We start from the raw sequence: 17,830 nt of genomic DNA, 5'->3' as shown, positions 1-17,830 counted from the left end.
ATTGAATAACCCAATATATTAATTAACTATAACTAAGTAAAAATTACCATAACACCTGTTATGTTATAAGACACAAACAAATAAGGCTTACAATACAATTTAATTAGTTAATCATTCTTTGGATTATTATAAATAATTTAAATGGACCAACTTTTGGACCCTAAAATTATAATCCTCAATTTTGTTAGATGAGTGATACGCGACGTTCCATGTGGCCTTTTATGCTAATGTATATTTACGAAACAAATCAGAGGTAAAAGGGGTAAACCATCCGTGAATTCAGAAAATATAACAATTACTGTTTAAAATTATATCTCTGAATACAATAGAACACTTCTCAGTCTCTTTAAGATTAAAATTTTCATAAATCACAAATTTTTGAAATGAAAGGGCCTATGACAAACAAAGAAAGCGTTAAAGTTGATTGAGAACTAATTCCGTAATCCGTGTTTCCTAATACTTAGTCGCACATTACACAATCATTATTATAACATTAATTAATATTGGTCTACATCAGTAGTGTAATATTAACACCGAGGACAACATCTAAACACCAATAACTAGAGTTACTTGTAAGTTGTAGTAAACATTGTGATAATAATGACGTTGGTGAAATGCCTAATTATCTTATTTCATTATACTTACTTATTTAAAAGTGTATACTCTTCATCGATTATTTAAAGTTGATATAGTTTTTGTTTTGGTAAAGATTTTGTCAATCTTTACAATATTTTTTAAAATATAATATTTAAAGGTACAAACATACATATATTATTTTGTAAGATGGAGTCGATTGATAAGATGTTATCAAATGAATAATACAAGGAAGATTCTGAATAAATAATGTAAGATTAAAATAACATTTTAAAAGTAAATTCTATAAAAATACGTAATATTCATTAAGCTCTTATAAAATTTTTCACTGCAAACAAAACAATTTTTTACTGTTGTGAAAGAGTACTCGTTTAAGGCTGCCAAATATCAAGAATGACAAGAATTTTAATAAATGCATATTTTTGTGCTCGCATATTGGATAGTTCAGTTTGTTTTAATAATAATACAAAACATTAATATATACTAATAACTGTTCTGATGTTAAAACTAAATATATGGTTAATTTTTTTAATACTAAATTTGGAAAAATAAATAGGACGATTCTATAAAAAAAATTCTGGCAGCCTAATAAAATATACACGAGTTAAATTTAGATGATAATTTGTTATTTTGTTTTTCTATTGAGCGCTATTATTATATATGTTGCTTGAATCGGACGGTAAGGATTTAGAATGAATCTTGCTCCAGTGAGGTCATACCTTTGCTATGTTTTAATTGAAAATTTTAAATGTATTAAAGCTACTTAAAACAATATCGTTATTAATATAGATTTTAATTTTTGAAATGTGTATAATATATGTAATAGATTTATCTAAAGCAAATATATCAAGGGATATCTCAATTGTAAAAATCTTCAAAAATATTATATTTAACGCAATATCGTAAAAGTATGAAATTGAAACGTTTTGGTGATATTAATGTTGAAAGTAATGATATTGGTTGAACGAGACAAGATTAGGTCTATTAAAAATGATATGTGGGAAACACTTAACATGTATACAGTTTGTTAAGTAGCAATTGATACGTAAATATGTCTTAAAAATAAAATTAAACGTAGAATTCGAAATTATCTTAGTAGATATAATATTCTAGTTCAAACTCTTACTCACAATACGATTAAATTACTAAAATGTAAATTAAGTAGAGATGCTAGACATGATAGTACACAATAAGTACTTAATGAACCGTTTAGATAATCTGGTGTGGTAATGTTTACAGTTACAAATAAAAGACTATTTTATCAACCAAGTTAGACTTGTATATAAAGTGCTAAAAAAAAACTTCCAATTTTTCGTATATAATTCCATCCAACTGTAAATTTCAAATACTAAGATTACGACATCGCTATAACTTCAAGTTGTTGACGAGAACTATTCGATTTGAGCACTTTGCACTAACAATAATCATCGAATAAATACTAAATGTAAAATTTGTTATGAAAATCACTATATATTTATACAGCCGATAAATATGTCAAGAAGCTAGGGATATTTGTAAACGTTTAACAATTAAAAACTACTGACATTGAATTAAGAAAAGAAGACATAGAAAATTAGTGATTAAAGTATCACTCGAGAAATTGAATTATCTGTTAAAGTGGTAATAGACGACAGAGTTCATATTTAAAATTGTAGCGATATCGGTAATTCGCTTATATATAAAGGAACGAAACAAAATCGTACGACCAAGCGTAGCGGAAGAGATCGAGGCGATTCGTCAGAGCTACAAGACTTACATCAAAACGAGTTCAAGTAGGGATAAACGGCGTCTACGCCCGTATCCGCGCGTCAACGGAAACTTTTGCAAAGGGTAGTAAAGTGTAGCCATTTTATCGTGTAAGTCAAGTAGCCTTACAAAAGAAACCGCCGTTGGTGCCGCTTCTCTCAGTTGTGCGATGTTTCGTCTTAAGAGTTGTACGACACTTATTACGCTATATTATCCTATAATGGTCAAGGTTTAAGTGTCACTGGCTACGGAAGGCTGTTTGATAAGGTCGACGTCCTGGACGCTAGCCTGTGCCTTCAACTTGGGTCTATCCTCCTTGCGGGCGTGTTCGTGTTCTTGGTGGCTCTCCACCACACTGACACCGTTCTTCTGATTGGACCGAACCCTTTCGTCGTATTCTTCGCGTACTTTCACGTTATACCAGTGGAGACACACACATCTGCAGATGATAAAAATGTAACGTTAAAAGGTTTAAATGTAATAAATCGTATTACTATTGCCTAGAATTGCTTAAACAAATAGGATAAATTTATAATCGACACTTAAATGTATTTTAAGTTGATTGAATACGAGAAGATTCTCGTAATCGCAATTTTCGTCAAGCATTTTTAGCAACGTTAACATATTACGTTAGATTAAATACGTAGAATTTTGATAATAAAGGCATTTCTAACTACAATAATTCTGATTTGCAGAGGAAATTTTCGACTCGTTCGGAAACAGTTTCTAATGGACAGGGTTACATTTAATTAGCTCTTCGAATATGTCGCCGATTATGTTTATAGGAACCGCTCTGGTCTAGTGGTGCGAGTAGTCGCCTTAAACACCGACGGTTTGCGGTTTCGATTCCCGCTCAGGATGGATATTTGTATTTGTACAAATATTTCTTTCCAGTTTGGATGTCTGTTCTTGTGAGTCTCCCCACCGTGCCTAGGAGAGCACGTTAGGCTGTTGGTCCCAGTTGTTATCATGTACACCTGATAGCCATCGTTACTTATAGTAGGAAATATATCCGTCAACCCGCAGTGGAGCAGCGTGGTGGATTAAGCTCCGATGCTTCTCCTACACGAGGAAAGAGGCCTATGCCCAGCAGTATGATATTACAGGCAGAAGCGTACATTTATATAGTTAACATAAAAACCTGAATATCAATGTTAATCAGTATTAAAAATAAACAAAAAGATAAAATGTCATAATTTATGTCAAAAAAATGACCTAACCTAAAATGTTGAATTGTCATATTTAATCGCATATCATGTAAGATAATGGAAGTTTCATATAACCTTGTTGGCGAGCGTGTTTGTAATTGATAAAGCAACTTTTATTATTCCATTTCACTAATGAGAACTTTATGTTTTTAATATGGCTAAGTAACGACAATTAGGTTAGATCCCTACTCTATACATATATGGAGTAAATATGGTATTATATACACCAAAAATTATATACTTTTGACTAATCAAACTAAGTATACTAAGTAGATTTTATTTATTTATTTGTAACATATTAAGAAAAGCATGAATAACAATAAGTTAACTTGCAAAAGCCCTGTAACATATGTTACTAATATACATATGTACTAATATACATATGTTATCCTAATCAACAACTACCTTAATAATTTTTAACCGACTTCAAAAAAAAAGAGGAGGTTACTCAATTCGATCGTATATTTGAGTACTTTTTTTCGCTTAGGTAGCAAATAGTACATTACCGAGTATTAGATCCCGCCATTTGATTTCACGACACAAAAGGCTAACTTAAGCACAGAAGTAAAGCTTTCATGAGAGTGGGGTTTAGAGATGATGTTGATGCTGCCAGATGATTTTGAGAATGAGAAAGAAAATCGTAATCTTCGCTCTTAACCTTAGATAAAAAAAATGAAAAACAAAACTATTTATTTGTAACTGTATGTTATTAAAATCATCGATGCGACGCATTCCAAAATGCGACGATGTTCTAAGGTATCGTTCATGTTGCACTTCACTACTTTTCTCACTATTCGTTTATGACGTCACCACAGTGTCGTCTATGCTTGACAACGGCGTGTAGTAAACGGATTAATGGTGAAACGCTAGGGATGCGCCAGATTTGCGTTATCAAATGTACTATGGCAATTTATTGAGTTTAGTTGATTTGATTTTTTGGCTATTTATGTATTAGCTGATAGTTTTATGTTTTTTACATTTTGTTTTATTTAAATATCAAATTATTTATAGATAATATAATACGTTTGAGTTCAATTTTGAATAGCTTAAAAAACATCTATACCATTTTGACTAGCTCATTGGCACAGTTTGTAGTGACCTTGCTTTCTGCTCCGGGGATTGTAGGTTCGATTCCCACCCCGAGTCTGGGTGTAATATATATTTATTTATATATGTATTATTTATATGTAAGTTTATCAAAAAAAATGTAGCTATACCAATCGGTAACACAAGCATTAAGTTGCTTACTTTAGGAACAGATGACGGTGTGTGTATATTATAAATATTTATTTATTTATTATTTATTTATACCTCTTGCGTCACATCCTTAGCGATGAACTATAGACGACTTCGGCGTTCTGGACATATCATTTACGTGGAATAAGAATGCATGTTTTTATTTTAACGTTTCTCAGTACGTGTAGCTCTAAAAGACTTGTTTTTATACTTAAATGTTGCAGGGATATTCTATTTTCAGAAATGTTGAATTAAAATACTAGAAATATTTTTTAAATAATTTTATTTAATAGTTTTGTGGTCCGGGTTTTTTGACGCCTACAGACGTCGTTGGCGCACAGGACTCGCGAGCCCTTGTCAAGTATAGACTATGGCGGTCAAAAGGTTAAAATATTTTACGTTACGTTAATTATAACATCGACGGATATTGCTTTAATATTTGCACTAATGAACTAAAGTTTTTGATCATAGATCTAATTAACATGGACAACATTAAATAAAGAAGTTGTTGTTCGCATTGTAGCCGTTTAAATAAGTAGCGTCATCCATTTTAATAAATATCTATTACTATAAGCGAGAACTTGCCATAGGTAATATATTTCAATAAAGTATAATTTATGGTAACGTCAGAATTTACCCTACGCATTTGTTTGAATTTAGTTATGTTTTTAATAAGGATCATCTAATGACGATTCATGATATCCGGCATCCGTGGGATGGACTTCTTCTATATCTATCTTAAAATTCTAGTTATTACTATAACTCTAACAAGAGGAAATAAAGAACTTATCAATTCATTGATATTATATATCAATTGATAACGACCTAATGTCACAATGTTAGTTACCATACTCCTCCAAAACGGATGGACCGATTTTTATGAAATTTTGTTTGCATATCGGGTGGGTCTGAGAATCGGCCAACGTCTATTTTTCATAGCCCTTAGTTATAAGGGGGTGGGATTAAGTGGGTTATTAACATATATAGCAAAACAACGTATATATTATAATATCCCAAATAATATTTTCGATATACTTTAAAAAAAATAGTAAAGTAAAGAGAAGTAAGAATCTAGGTCGTTATCAATTTATAAGTTCTTTATTCCTCTTGGTTAAAGTTATAGTAATTGAGCATAAAATTTGAAAAGTACAAGATAAGGTAACGACTATTCAAAGTTCACGCGCCCTATAGATACATTTATTATAGTTCGATTTGAATATTCATAGAATCATAGTATGTATAACATAAATATGAAAAACGTTTGTCGCGTCACCTCGTTGTTGATAATTGGTTTTGATTTTCGTAGTGTATTTATATTATCCGTAAAAAAGGTTATTCTTGCAAGAATTAAAAATATTTGAAAGAATATACATATATAGACATAGTAGGAGCAAAAAGCATTTAATGAAACAACAAATACTTTATAATAGTACCATAACATAAAAAATAAATTTTAACCTCTGTAGGTAAAATAATAAATAATCGATCTTATAGAAGCAATAGTTTAGACACAAGATAGTTTTTTTTTAGCTTAGCGATATAGTTTTAACCGCCTACCAGGTATTCTATTTATACATAATATTTTATATGTAAAACATTCATAAAAAGTATATTTTAAATTTAAACTCGATAGATTAATTAATCTATCTCTTACCTAAGTACGGCTCCTAGTACGCCTGTGCCGACGAGGGCTGCCCCAGCACCCATCAGATAATAGCGATGCTGAGCCGCCTCCGCGCCCGGTGACAGCTGGACCAGCCCCACCACCAACACTACAATGCCGAGAAGCAATGATCCCACTATTGCGTGTAAAGCTGCCACCTGAACCAAAACAGGGAAAATAATAAATGAATTAAATGGCTCAGTGAAAAATTAAATAACAATATTTTTTGACATATTTTATGAAATCTTTAGATTACTTAAAACGTTTTATATATACATATATATACAATACACATACTTATCTAATTTTTGAAATATATCTTTTTATAGTTTTAGACATTTTAAGTAAGATATTTTGAAACAGGCTTATAAGGAATTTCATCAATAAAATGTTTTTCGAAAAAGAATTAGTACGAAATAAATAAGAAAATTATTTATAAGATGAGATTTTTTTTTGTTCACGGTTCAGTCAGTTAAAGAATATTTCCTTATATGGGTTCAATCGAAGAATTAACAATCTTCGAACAATCTTCGATCGAAGGGTTAGCCAAGATGATTGAGGCGTTGAGAGGACCAGTGATCGAATCAAATGTAATTACCTATCCACTTAAAATGAGAAAATCGCGCAATTTTGTATAATATCAAAACTCAATGTTACATCTAACTTAACATAAAAATTAACAAGTTATTTGATTAAAATAATTAACGGAACGATAAACTACACGAAAAAGAAACCAATTTATAAAATATTACGAAAAAATCATTGTTGCATTATTTAAAAGTTAAAACCTTGTTTTTCTTCATATAGATATATATAATAAATAATCCTGTTATTTGTTTCTGTACGTAACTTATGTTACGCTGAGCTTCACCATTAGGTATATTTAATATATATTTATACATAATAATCAAGCAAATTTAAGTGAAATTTGATAAGCTTTATGATTCACTTAATATTGTTGCCCATATATGTATATCATGCTTCTACCTAAGGTTGCCTGGAAGATAATGCTGTTTTGGCAATAAGCCTCATAAGTTTTTCTCGTAAATTTTGTTACTTTGTACAAGAAAGATTTTTTGATGTGCAATAAAGATTACTTGTTGTTGTTTAACAATAAAATAATTTGACTATTTATGTGCACTTAGAAAGTGTAGCTTACTTTAAAAAAGTTTCTCTGTAAATAATTAATTGATTCAACTGTTGTCGTACCTTCCCACAGACATACAGCTCATTCCTCAGCCGGTGCTCGGGCGAGGGCGTGGCGTCCTCAACGCCCCTGCCTAGCTGCAGAGGCAGCTGCGAGGGCCGCCGTCCCCGCTTCTCAGCCCGTCGCCGCTCATGCCGCACAGCTACTGCTGGCATCGCACCAATCATTTTTGCTGTAAATTATCCATTCCAAACGTAAAACATTTTTCTTTGACTATTAAAGTTGGCTACATACGTCCCTTTTTGTTTGTGACTCGTCTCTAGAGTCCATATATGATCTGACGTCCTGTATTGTCTGAAATAGCATTAGTAACTAGAAGCAAATTAAGTTTAACATAATTGTATAATATTTTAAAACTTTATGTTTTTATAAACACATAAAAACATATGTAACCACATTTAAAAGTCATGCCGCCTTTTTGAGATTTAAGCGAATATTTATTATTAACTTTTTATTACTGGTATAAATTTAAGTATATTTGTATTGATGATTTCGTTATATTTTATTATAAAAGAATACTTTAGTACTTTTTATTTTATAAATTTATTACAATTTTAATATTAAACACCTAAACTTACGTGTAAGCTAATATTAGAATCGATTAAAGACAAAGTTCAGTTAAAATATATAATTATATATTTAAGTTGTCATCTCTGTGGCGGCGAAAACATTGCAGTAAGAAAACTTACATCTTTGGTTGTCTCTTGGTTGTAATAAGGATTGTAGCATATCTGTAACAAAATAAATAAATATTAAAACGATCATTTATATATTTTTTCTGTGTATTAATTTCATTCGTAAGAAGGTAAAATAATTTCATTTACTATAAATAAAATTATAACAATAAATAGTTTCGTATGACTGCGTTTTGTTTAACGTTTGTCACAGTAGAAACGTTTAAGAAGAATATTTCTTCATTTTTTTTTTTATATTAACGATCTGTTGCTTTCTATTAAAATTAAGTTTTTGTTTGAAATTAATTAGGTATATTTTGTTAATTTAGTTTTTTTTTTAATTTACTTTACCTTTCCAAAATCAATTTCCGATGTAAGACATGTCACTATAATAAAATGTTACAATTATTTCTACACTCGCTACTAATGGATTTATTTCAGTAATTTAACTTTTTTGTTTCACTCTTTACCAGCTACAGTAACATTTTTTAAGTCACCGATTCGGCAACAAGTTGACGGCTCACCTGATAGGTGGACCTACTAAGCGATTGCCGTAACATATAGACGCCTGTAATACTAGAAAGATCGCAAGCGTGTTGCCCATGAAATATATGGGTATCAAATAAAAAAGCTCGATGAGAGTGACTCGAAAAATATAGTGACGTCACTTTAAATCCAATGAGGCGGAATTTTAAAGATGGTGGACTACTTATTTTTAAAGTACTATAGAATATGGCTATTAAATGAAAGGGCTTGCTGAGAGTAACTCGGAAAATAAAGCGATGTTACCCTAAATCAGGGGTTTCCAAACTTATTTTATCTACCGCCGACTTTGAAAGTAAATTATTTTATACTGTTTCCATTTTTTCACAAACTAAAAAACCACTTTAACTTCAAGTTAAATGAATTATTATGAGCGGAGATTGAACATTAATTCTAAACGAGACTTTTACTATAACCCGCAAGAGTTAACTTGAGACCTGAGCGCAGCAGGTAGTAGGTATACAGCGGAGCTCAGGTCTCAAGTTAACTCTTACGGGCTACACCTGCCAATGAGAATGATTATTGAAACGCAAATTTATAGTATTTAGAAAGAGTATCTTTTATTCAAAATAATACAAACATAATCGATTCTAATATAAAAACTAACGTGCAGGATGATTTATATCGACCCCCAAGCCTCTACACAACGCCTCCATTTTTTTTCTGGGCCTCTCGCCACCCCCTTTAAGCCTGCCGAGCCCACAAGGGGGCGTTATCGCCCGCTTTGGGAAAGGCTGCTCTAAATTATATATGGCAGACTTGTCAAGATGGCGGACTATGTTTATTATGCTTTATTATTGGAATTAAGTGAAAGGATCTGCTAAGAATACCACACAGAGAAAGCTGTCCAGCCATAACTAAGTAAAAAATAAATTAGAAGTAAAAAAAAAACTAAAAAAAACGAGCTTTTATTTCAAATACGCGGAATAAATAAAATAAACTTCTTATTCTTTAAAACTATCAACTTATAACGTTATTACACAATTTATATGATATGAAAGCTTGTCGCGAGATTAACCTATGTAGATAAACGAGGAAAGTAAATAACTTGATCTGATTGATTAATGATTTAAAAAAATCTCAAACTAAGTTAGTACGGGTACTTAATTCTTTTAGCATTTGTATGACAATTTAAAATAGTAAGAGTAAGAACAGTAATTATTTTTTTTAATGATGTATGTACATGTCGCAGACTGCTATAAATCTCCATATAAATCATTATAGTTTTTTTATGGGTCATGCTATTGAAATGCTTCGAGATTTCTTCGCGAACTGGGTCAGATTTTAAATAAAAAATTGTCAGATGTAATTATTTAAATATTTCAATATTTTTCTAGCAGTTTGTGTCACAAGAATTTATGTAGAAAATACTTTTTGATTCCAAGTTTTTTTTTTTAATTTTTGCACAACGTGCAACAAAACTGTTCAGCTGATATCTGTCAATCTAATAAAAGCGAAAAAATTTATAACGATCCTCATCTAATTAACACTTAAATCGAGTTTGTTAATTATTATTATTTTTCGATCGATAGAATCCATTTTTTTTAATACGTTGTACTACAGTAATAAAGTCATTCGATTTTAATAAACAAGACGTAGGCATGTCTGATAAGATTATTAATAAAAATGTAAAAACTGTTTAAACGTAGCCATTAATACTATATTTCCGTTACGACAGTACTTTTATTATTAAGATAAAATTTTGTATATGGTAAAACCGGGAGAGATGCCGCAGTGGGATAGATGCCTCATGTTCTAAAAACCTAACATCCCGTACTCACAAATAAAAATTAATCGCATAAGTAGGAGTCGAAGATACCCCATACCTCAGATATCCACAGATATTCGTGTGGCAAGGACGCGTTTGGATCGTGTGTGTAATTTTCTCCGTGGCGAAATTTACAAACACGTCAAAGTTTTAAAGGTTAGTATTTAAGGTTGTATAATTTTATAAATAGTAATAAATTCCGTTATATTTTTTATCGCGTCTATATACTGGGTCATTGAATCTGCATATAGTTGTACATAGATGCTATTTTGTTTATAATTTATTTAAAAAATACGTGGGCATCTATCCCAATCACAAAGGATAGTTGCCCTGATTTTTTGAGGTATAGGTTAGGCCCTTAGGGGCTATCCCTTCATTCACCATATACAGAGTAAGTTTATATGTATAATTTTTTGTGTCTGATATATTTTTTATGTATTTAGGTATATTTATGTTTGGATGTTTTACTGATTTTAGCAGAACTATGTCACGAAAATATAAAAGAAAGGAAGAAATGCGAGCTCGAGTATGTTCTTGGACTATAGAAAACCTACAGTCAGCTTTCGATGAGAAAGTATGATTGTGCAATGTGCATGTTGACACTTGATATGAATATTTTAGACCAACAATTAAGAATTTATACTTTTGTTGAATAAATGCTTGTAAAATTTAATTAAATGTATATATATATATATATATATATATATATATATATATATATATATATATATATAGTAATCTGTGATATAAAAATTATATTCTAATTATAACAATTAAAAGATATAAAAAAACACAAAATTTTTTTCATTGCTATGGCCCATGTTTCTTGGAGACAATCGATGTTTGAGGAGTAGCCTAACCTAACATTTGGTTTTTGGTTTTTCGTTTACACGGTTTAAAGGGCATCTATCCTAATCACTATTTTCATGGTGAGGCAACTATCCATATAGGTAGGCATCTATCCTCAAAAAAAGGGTTCACGAAAAGCTAATTTCTGCTTAATCTGCATTGGCTAGGTTGAAAAAAAATAGTCATAATTCAACATACAGGATTGAGCTAGCTGCATTAATAAAAATTATTCGTATAAAAATCATATTTTTAAAATTGGGTGGCTATTTCAAAAAGGGAGGCATCTATCCCGGTTTTACCCTACGGCTACCTGCACGAAATAAATTTCCAATAGTGACTTTAAGTTGGAATTGGAAAAATTGACTCCCCAACTCATAAACTGGCGTAGTTTTTGTCGACAGGAATAGAACTGCGGACAACAGGGAAATACTGAAGTATTCTTATCCACATTCCAAGTTCCAAATGAAGTACCCACTGAAAATAATAATTTATATATTTTACTTTTTAAATTTTGTCAATAACAATTAGCATAATATTATCGATCAATTATTCTATAAGTTGATTTATCGTAGTCAAAATCGTTCGTATTGGCAACACTGGTAACTAGTAGTAGGTAGTGGTGGTAGTAAGTCTAGAACTCTATACTTGAAACTGCGCCAAGATGCCAATTACCGTACGTTCCGGGTTTCCAAAAGTTTTAATGATGTTTAAATTATAGATACAAAATAAGAACGGTCCAAAATTCAGTGTTCTATCAAATGCAGATATTAGTTTGCTATCTGGTACATAGAGATTTCAAGAGATCCAACTGAGGTAGGACACAGCAGGAAATTTGCTGCTCAAAATATGGAGCAGCCCGACTGGGGTAGTACCTCGACCTTACAGAAGATCACAGCTAAATAATACAGCAGTGTTGTATTCCTGGTGGTGAGTAAGGTGCTCCTGAGGAGAATTGGGGATAGGATCGGCAACGTGCTTGTGATGTTTCTGGTGTTGCAGACGTCTATAAGTTACGTTAATCGCTTAACACCCGGTGAGTGTATATGGTACGCGTGTTTGCCGACCTAGTAATATATATATATATATATATATATATATATATATATATCTTATAAAATGACTTTACTAAGACAATCAATGCTAAGGCCCGTCTCTTATGCAAAAACAAGCTTAAGAGAAAGATTAGAGACAAATCCGCTACCATTTGTTCCTTTTTTTATCACTGCTGTGGCAAATAAACGTCGTATCCGTCTGATAGCGAGCGGTTACCATAAATTGAAATTGAAATATCAGAAGCACCATAAGCGCGTTGCCAACCCTATCGATCAACTGTGGGGTTGGTTGATAAAATTCGTCAACTAAGAGCAATAAATTTTTAATGAAAAAAAAATGTTTGCATTTATAAAGTCAAATATCTAGACCAAAAATAAATCTCTCTAATAAAATCTTTCTTATAGGTATGAGTATTATATAAGTATAATGAGAATATATGCTATAATAATATACAATAATAATTTCAAGTGGGAATCACTCAAAACTCGATGTGCTCTAAAATAATACGATGTTCGTTACCAAAAACCATTACCTTAACCGATAGTCATTCTTAAATATATTAATATTAAAAGTATATCACAAAATACAATGAAGAAATTCCAATATAGATTTAATATGAACTCTAGATCTTCTGTTTGATAAAGAGGTCGGACGTGACGAAGGTTTAATATACGAAGCTTACGTGTATTCTCGGGTGACTATTGCAAACCGACCTTAAGAAAAAGAGAAGTTTTTAAATTTATTTTGTTTTTGTATATTTCTCAAATATAAATAAAATAAAAAATACAAAACTTTTCAATATTCGGGCACATATTTCTACAAATACAACTCCATACAGATATTTGCCGTAGTCTGGGCCCTCTGGGCGTGATGCTTGTGTATTGTGTGTGTTTCCGGACCCCGACACAGGAAAAGGACCTCGTGGGTGCCGTTGAGTACGAGATATTTAATAAAATTATTTATTGCAGCTACTAGGGCATCTTTTTGTAAGACAATTGTTTGTCAGTATACACAAACTTTTCAGATTACAAATTACTTCGATGATCACAGCCTTTAACAAAAATCTTTCATAGTATCGCCAGTACTTAGCAAATGACAAAACCTGTGGTGTAAGTTTTGAACAAAGATTGTATTATAAAAAGGCCCTTTCTATATACATAGACAGATTTTGTCGTATTTAATCAATAGCTTTAATTCACCTTCGGGTATACGAATAAAGTTGAAGCTTGCAAAGTGGTGGGTAAACGGTAGTCCTTAATTTAAAATTCTAAATGTTTCCACGGTATCAAAGAAAAATAAAAACAAATTTATAGTTTTATCCGTCTATTTCTTAGTACATAGTTTTGATGGACTACACTGGGTCTGATGATGTTAAGGAGTACCAAATTTAGGCTACCTATTACTAAAATATTTTGGTGATCCGCATAAAATTCACATCACGTATAAAAGTAAAAATGCGCACGTTTTGTACGGTAAATCAAAGTGTATATTTTTCGTTCATTCAGTTCCTTTGAGAGTACTTTGTATTTTTTATGGCAAGTTCCAGCAAAATATTTTCTTCGTTCATTCATCAGAGCGTTTTGAAAGTTTTTGGTGGTAAGTTTGACATGTCTATTATATTTTGGAACGAAGTTCCTTACGGCTTGAAATCTGGCTGGGCGACCGAACTGAAAAAAATGTGATACTAAAACCGTAAGAAAAATATATAACGAAAGTGGCGATGTGGAAATATTACTAGTAAAGTTTTTTTAAATTATTTATGTAATTTTATACTGTCGAAAAAAATAAAGACATGTTTTTTTATTTCACTTAATAGTTTGAATTATTATTATTATTATTATTATTTTGTTTGATTTATTTTATTTTACGGTATTTGTTATTTTCTAAAATACTAAATTTCCTAAATACTTGTATGTACTTAATTAAAAACCAATCAACAAAATTTTAAAAAAAACAAGAACTGAAAAATATATATAAAATACAACAATTTTTTTTTAATTGTGTTGCTTCTATACTATCCGAAGGAACGTCGTTCCTATCTGGTGTCCCATGACACCACATTTATTACTCTTATGTGTTGTATACTAAACCAAGGTTACTTAGTATTCGTTGAAAATGTATTAGTAGGTACTAGTAGATATATAAATATACAGTAATGTATTTTCTTTTGTTTGTCCAAGCAAATAAAGAAAATGAAAAGGCTAAGACGCGCTTCATCATTCGATTCAGAGGTCTTAAAATCAGTTAGTCTTTAAAAGTCGCTTTAAATAGTCTTTTCCTAATTATATAATAGTATAATTCAATAATTACGTGAGATTACCATCGATTTGTAATGTAAATTCCGTTGAGAAATGATAAATGGGACAAAGACTTTCTGCCAAGGAACTCAGCAGTTATCACTTCAAATATTTAGTTATTCGATCTTTTACTCAACCTCTTTCATTCGATTGAAATTCGATAACGTAATATATATAATGGAAAGTAATTCTTAGTATATTTTAAAGATTTATTTGGTACAATATTAGGTATACAAATGATGGATGGACTTAAGCTTTGGTTTTTTTTTGTGCAAGACAAACGACTGAATTTCTAATTGTTGAGTGATACACTGATGATTCTTAATATAGGAGTTTTTTCTTACAAATTGTTTTGGTTATTCGTAGTCAAATAATAAACAAATAGTGCAAAAAATTTGAAAATATCAGTGCAAATAACTACGAGTATTATTTATGTAACGTGTGATTAAATAATGCGCAGAACAACGTCTGACACTTCGGCCTTATTGTTAACAATAAATTAGGTATGTTTTTTACATTTCAAAAATAAACTTTACTCGCCCTTATTTCCATGCAAGCAGACTGTCCCTTTCACAACTATTTTTCGAGACGCTGAAATATTCGAGGATAAGTAAACCCACGTCTACTTCTACACTTATTGATTAAATGGAACAGACTGTCTACGACTTCGATATCACAAGTTTTTTATAAATCCTTATACAATGAATTTCCGAAAATAAGCATATTTCATAAAATGGTTGAATTCTTGTTTATTGCGTGATATATTAATCATTTCGATAATGAAAATAATTTTAATAAAAATTTTAATAATTAAATAAGACTTAAGCTGATTTATAAAATAAATGGAATTTATGAACTACAATTTCATATAAGTACGTAAAGAAATTATATTACCAATTAAATGTAACAATAACATTCGCATAAAATCGAAGACAAGTTCATGATAGAGATGAGATTTCTCGCCATGTTCATTAGTGCGGCACTAGGAGGCACATAAAGCCACAGGGAGCTTTGTTCGAAACCATTAGCTCGGCTGAACACAAATGCTTTTAACGATAGCGATGCCTTATATGATGGTTTCAAAGCTGCCAATACGTTAGGGCTGCCAATCTCTTATATATGGGAAATAATATTCGCTTTTGGTTTTTTTTTAAATCAACGACTATTATATAGGAAGTTTTATACGGTTTAGGTTCAATGACCAAGGTTTACGTGTATTAATATTACTATTTACGTATTATAAAATTGTATCTAAAAAATTAATAAAAAGTATTTTAATTATAGTAATTGCATTTTTTCACTAAATTATAATTTTATTAAGTAGACAGCATCCATGGCCTTAGAATTTAGCTTATACACGTGCGTTAATATACTATAAAAATGGATCATTTTTTTTTTATTCAAAAACCAAATAGTCTAATATAATAATTAAGTACATAAAAAGCAAGCAAACGAAATAAAAATATTAACGTCTGAAATTGTGGTATTATATATTTGTCTACATTTAAACAATTATACATCATCTATCATCGTGCTAACTCAGTAGGGCCTGAATTTTCTCAGGCATCGTATTTTTCGAAGAAAGAAGTAATGTGATTTATTCAATTATTTCAAAGAAATATTGCCAACAAATAAAATTACTTTAGTTTGAATATGATTATGATACTGTTGTCAAAGACTACACTTCTATAATAATAAAGAGTATATACGTGTGTGTTTCAAATATATGTATTTAATGTTTTTTTATTGATTTAATGTTTTTTATGTATCCGCGCAATTTTCGTAAAAACGGAAACAAAGTTTTGCTTCACGTATTAATATATAGATTTATAAAATATGTCGCTTGAGCCTGTAATATCCCACTGCTGGGCATAGGCCTCTTTCCCTATGTAGGAGAAGGATAAGAGCTTAATCCACCACGCTGCTCCAATGCAGACTGGCGGATATATTCCCTACTATGAGTAACGATCGCTATCAGGTATATATGATAACAACCGAGACCGACGGCTTAACGTGCTCTCCGATCCTCTCCTCAACAGGGGAGACCTACAAGGACTGAACAAACAAGCAGCCCACGGAAAGCATCTGTATGGCCAATACAAATGTTTGTTATGTGCGGGGATTGAACCCGCAACCGCCAGCATAAAAGCTACAAATCAGTGCTATGACCGTTGCGCCAACGCGGTGTTGAATATTCAAGAAAGAGCTAATTATTTGTTTGTTTGTAAAAGTATTGCAATTGAAAGTCATCTCGTGTGAACGGCCCGAGTCTGTTGCTCTGTATTCCTTAAATTTAGCTCTGTATTATAATTCTATTCAATTCTTTAGTTGAGTCATCTGGCAGCTATTATTTTTACTGATAATAATTTGCGTTGATGTCTACTTTAACAACGGTAAGTGACAGTCCAATTTCTGCGCCATACTTGACTCACCCTAAAAAGCAGACAAATAGTACACAAGGCGGGATTCTTTAAATAAAAAAATAATGGTTGTCTGTAAAGTTGGTTTACGGACGATAGTTTAACGTGACAATCGCACTGATCATTCTCATTCGTGTCTTTTCTGTCCCACGTTACATTGGCGAAATCGACAGTGCCCTCTGGCACAACTGAAAGCCATAAAACGTTACAACGTGATAACAAAACATCTCAGATGTATAGGCCAATTGAGTGATAGTACTCGTATTTAGATGTGGCGCAAACGTACAATGAGCGTAATGGGATTATGGGACAATATGCATAACTGGACAATGAGTCATCCTTTTTCATCAATTTATTATATATATCGTCGATAAGTCGTGCTTACTCGTATTATAGAAAGAAATAAAAAAATCAATGAAGTACTAGCGATATGTGATTTAAATGACGTTTGACTCTAACGTGCCAATATTTGTTTGAAAAGTAGTAAGGCGTCGTGGCTAATTTTACAATTTTTAAGTTTATTTAAATACAATGAAGTTATAATATTTGTGATGGAAGCTACATTATGTTTT

General features: G+C 31.1%; 1 protein-coding gene across 1 annotated transcript; it reads right to left on the bottom strand.

Moving 5' to 3' along the window:
- Window positions 1–2,571: 2,571 nt before the first annotated feature.
- LOC123657318 lies at window positions 2,572–8,383 on the bottom strand. The gene is made up of 4 exons (XM_045592886.1): window positions 8,344–8,383; window positions 7,657–7,826; window positions 6,439–6,605; window positions 2,572–2,779 (listed from the first exon to the last, which is right to left on the bottom strand). Exons 1-4 carry the CDS (start codon window positions 8,381–8,383, stop codon window positions 2,572–2,574), a joined length of 585 nt encoding a protein of 194 aa, XP_045448842.1.
- Window positions 8,384–17,830: the final 9,447 nt, after the last annotated feature.

The sequence above is a fragment of the Melitaea cinxia genome, chromosome 10 (genome assembly GCF_905220565.1).
Source record: "Melitaea cinxia chromosome 10, ilMelCinx1.1, whole genome shotgun sequence".
NCBI classification, from domain to species: domain Eukaryota; kingdom Metazoa; phylum Arthropoda; class Insecta; order Lepidoptera; family Nymphalidae; genus Melitaea; species Melitaea cinxia.
Note: the sequence above shows the minus strand (reverse complement) of the source record. Positions and strands in the feature narration are given on the sequence as shown.

Bases quoted from the DNA above. Each gene is read 5' to 3' on its own strand.
- LOC123657318 (XM_045592886.1), bottom strand. From the start codon at position 8,383: ATGCTACAATCCTTATTACAACCAAGAGACAACCAAAGAT. The intron at 7,827-8,343 runs GTAAGTTTTCTT...GATAATTTACAG, and splicing joins ACCAAGAGACAACCAAAGAT to CAAAAATGATTGGTGCGATG. The intron at 6,606-7,656 runs GTACGACAACAG...GTTTTGGTTCAG, and splicing joins AGCTGTATGTCTGTGGGAAG to GTGGCAGCTTTACACGCAAT.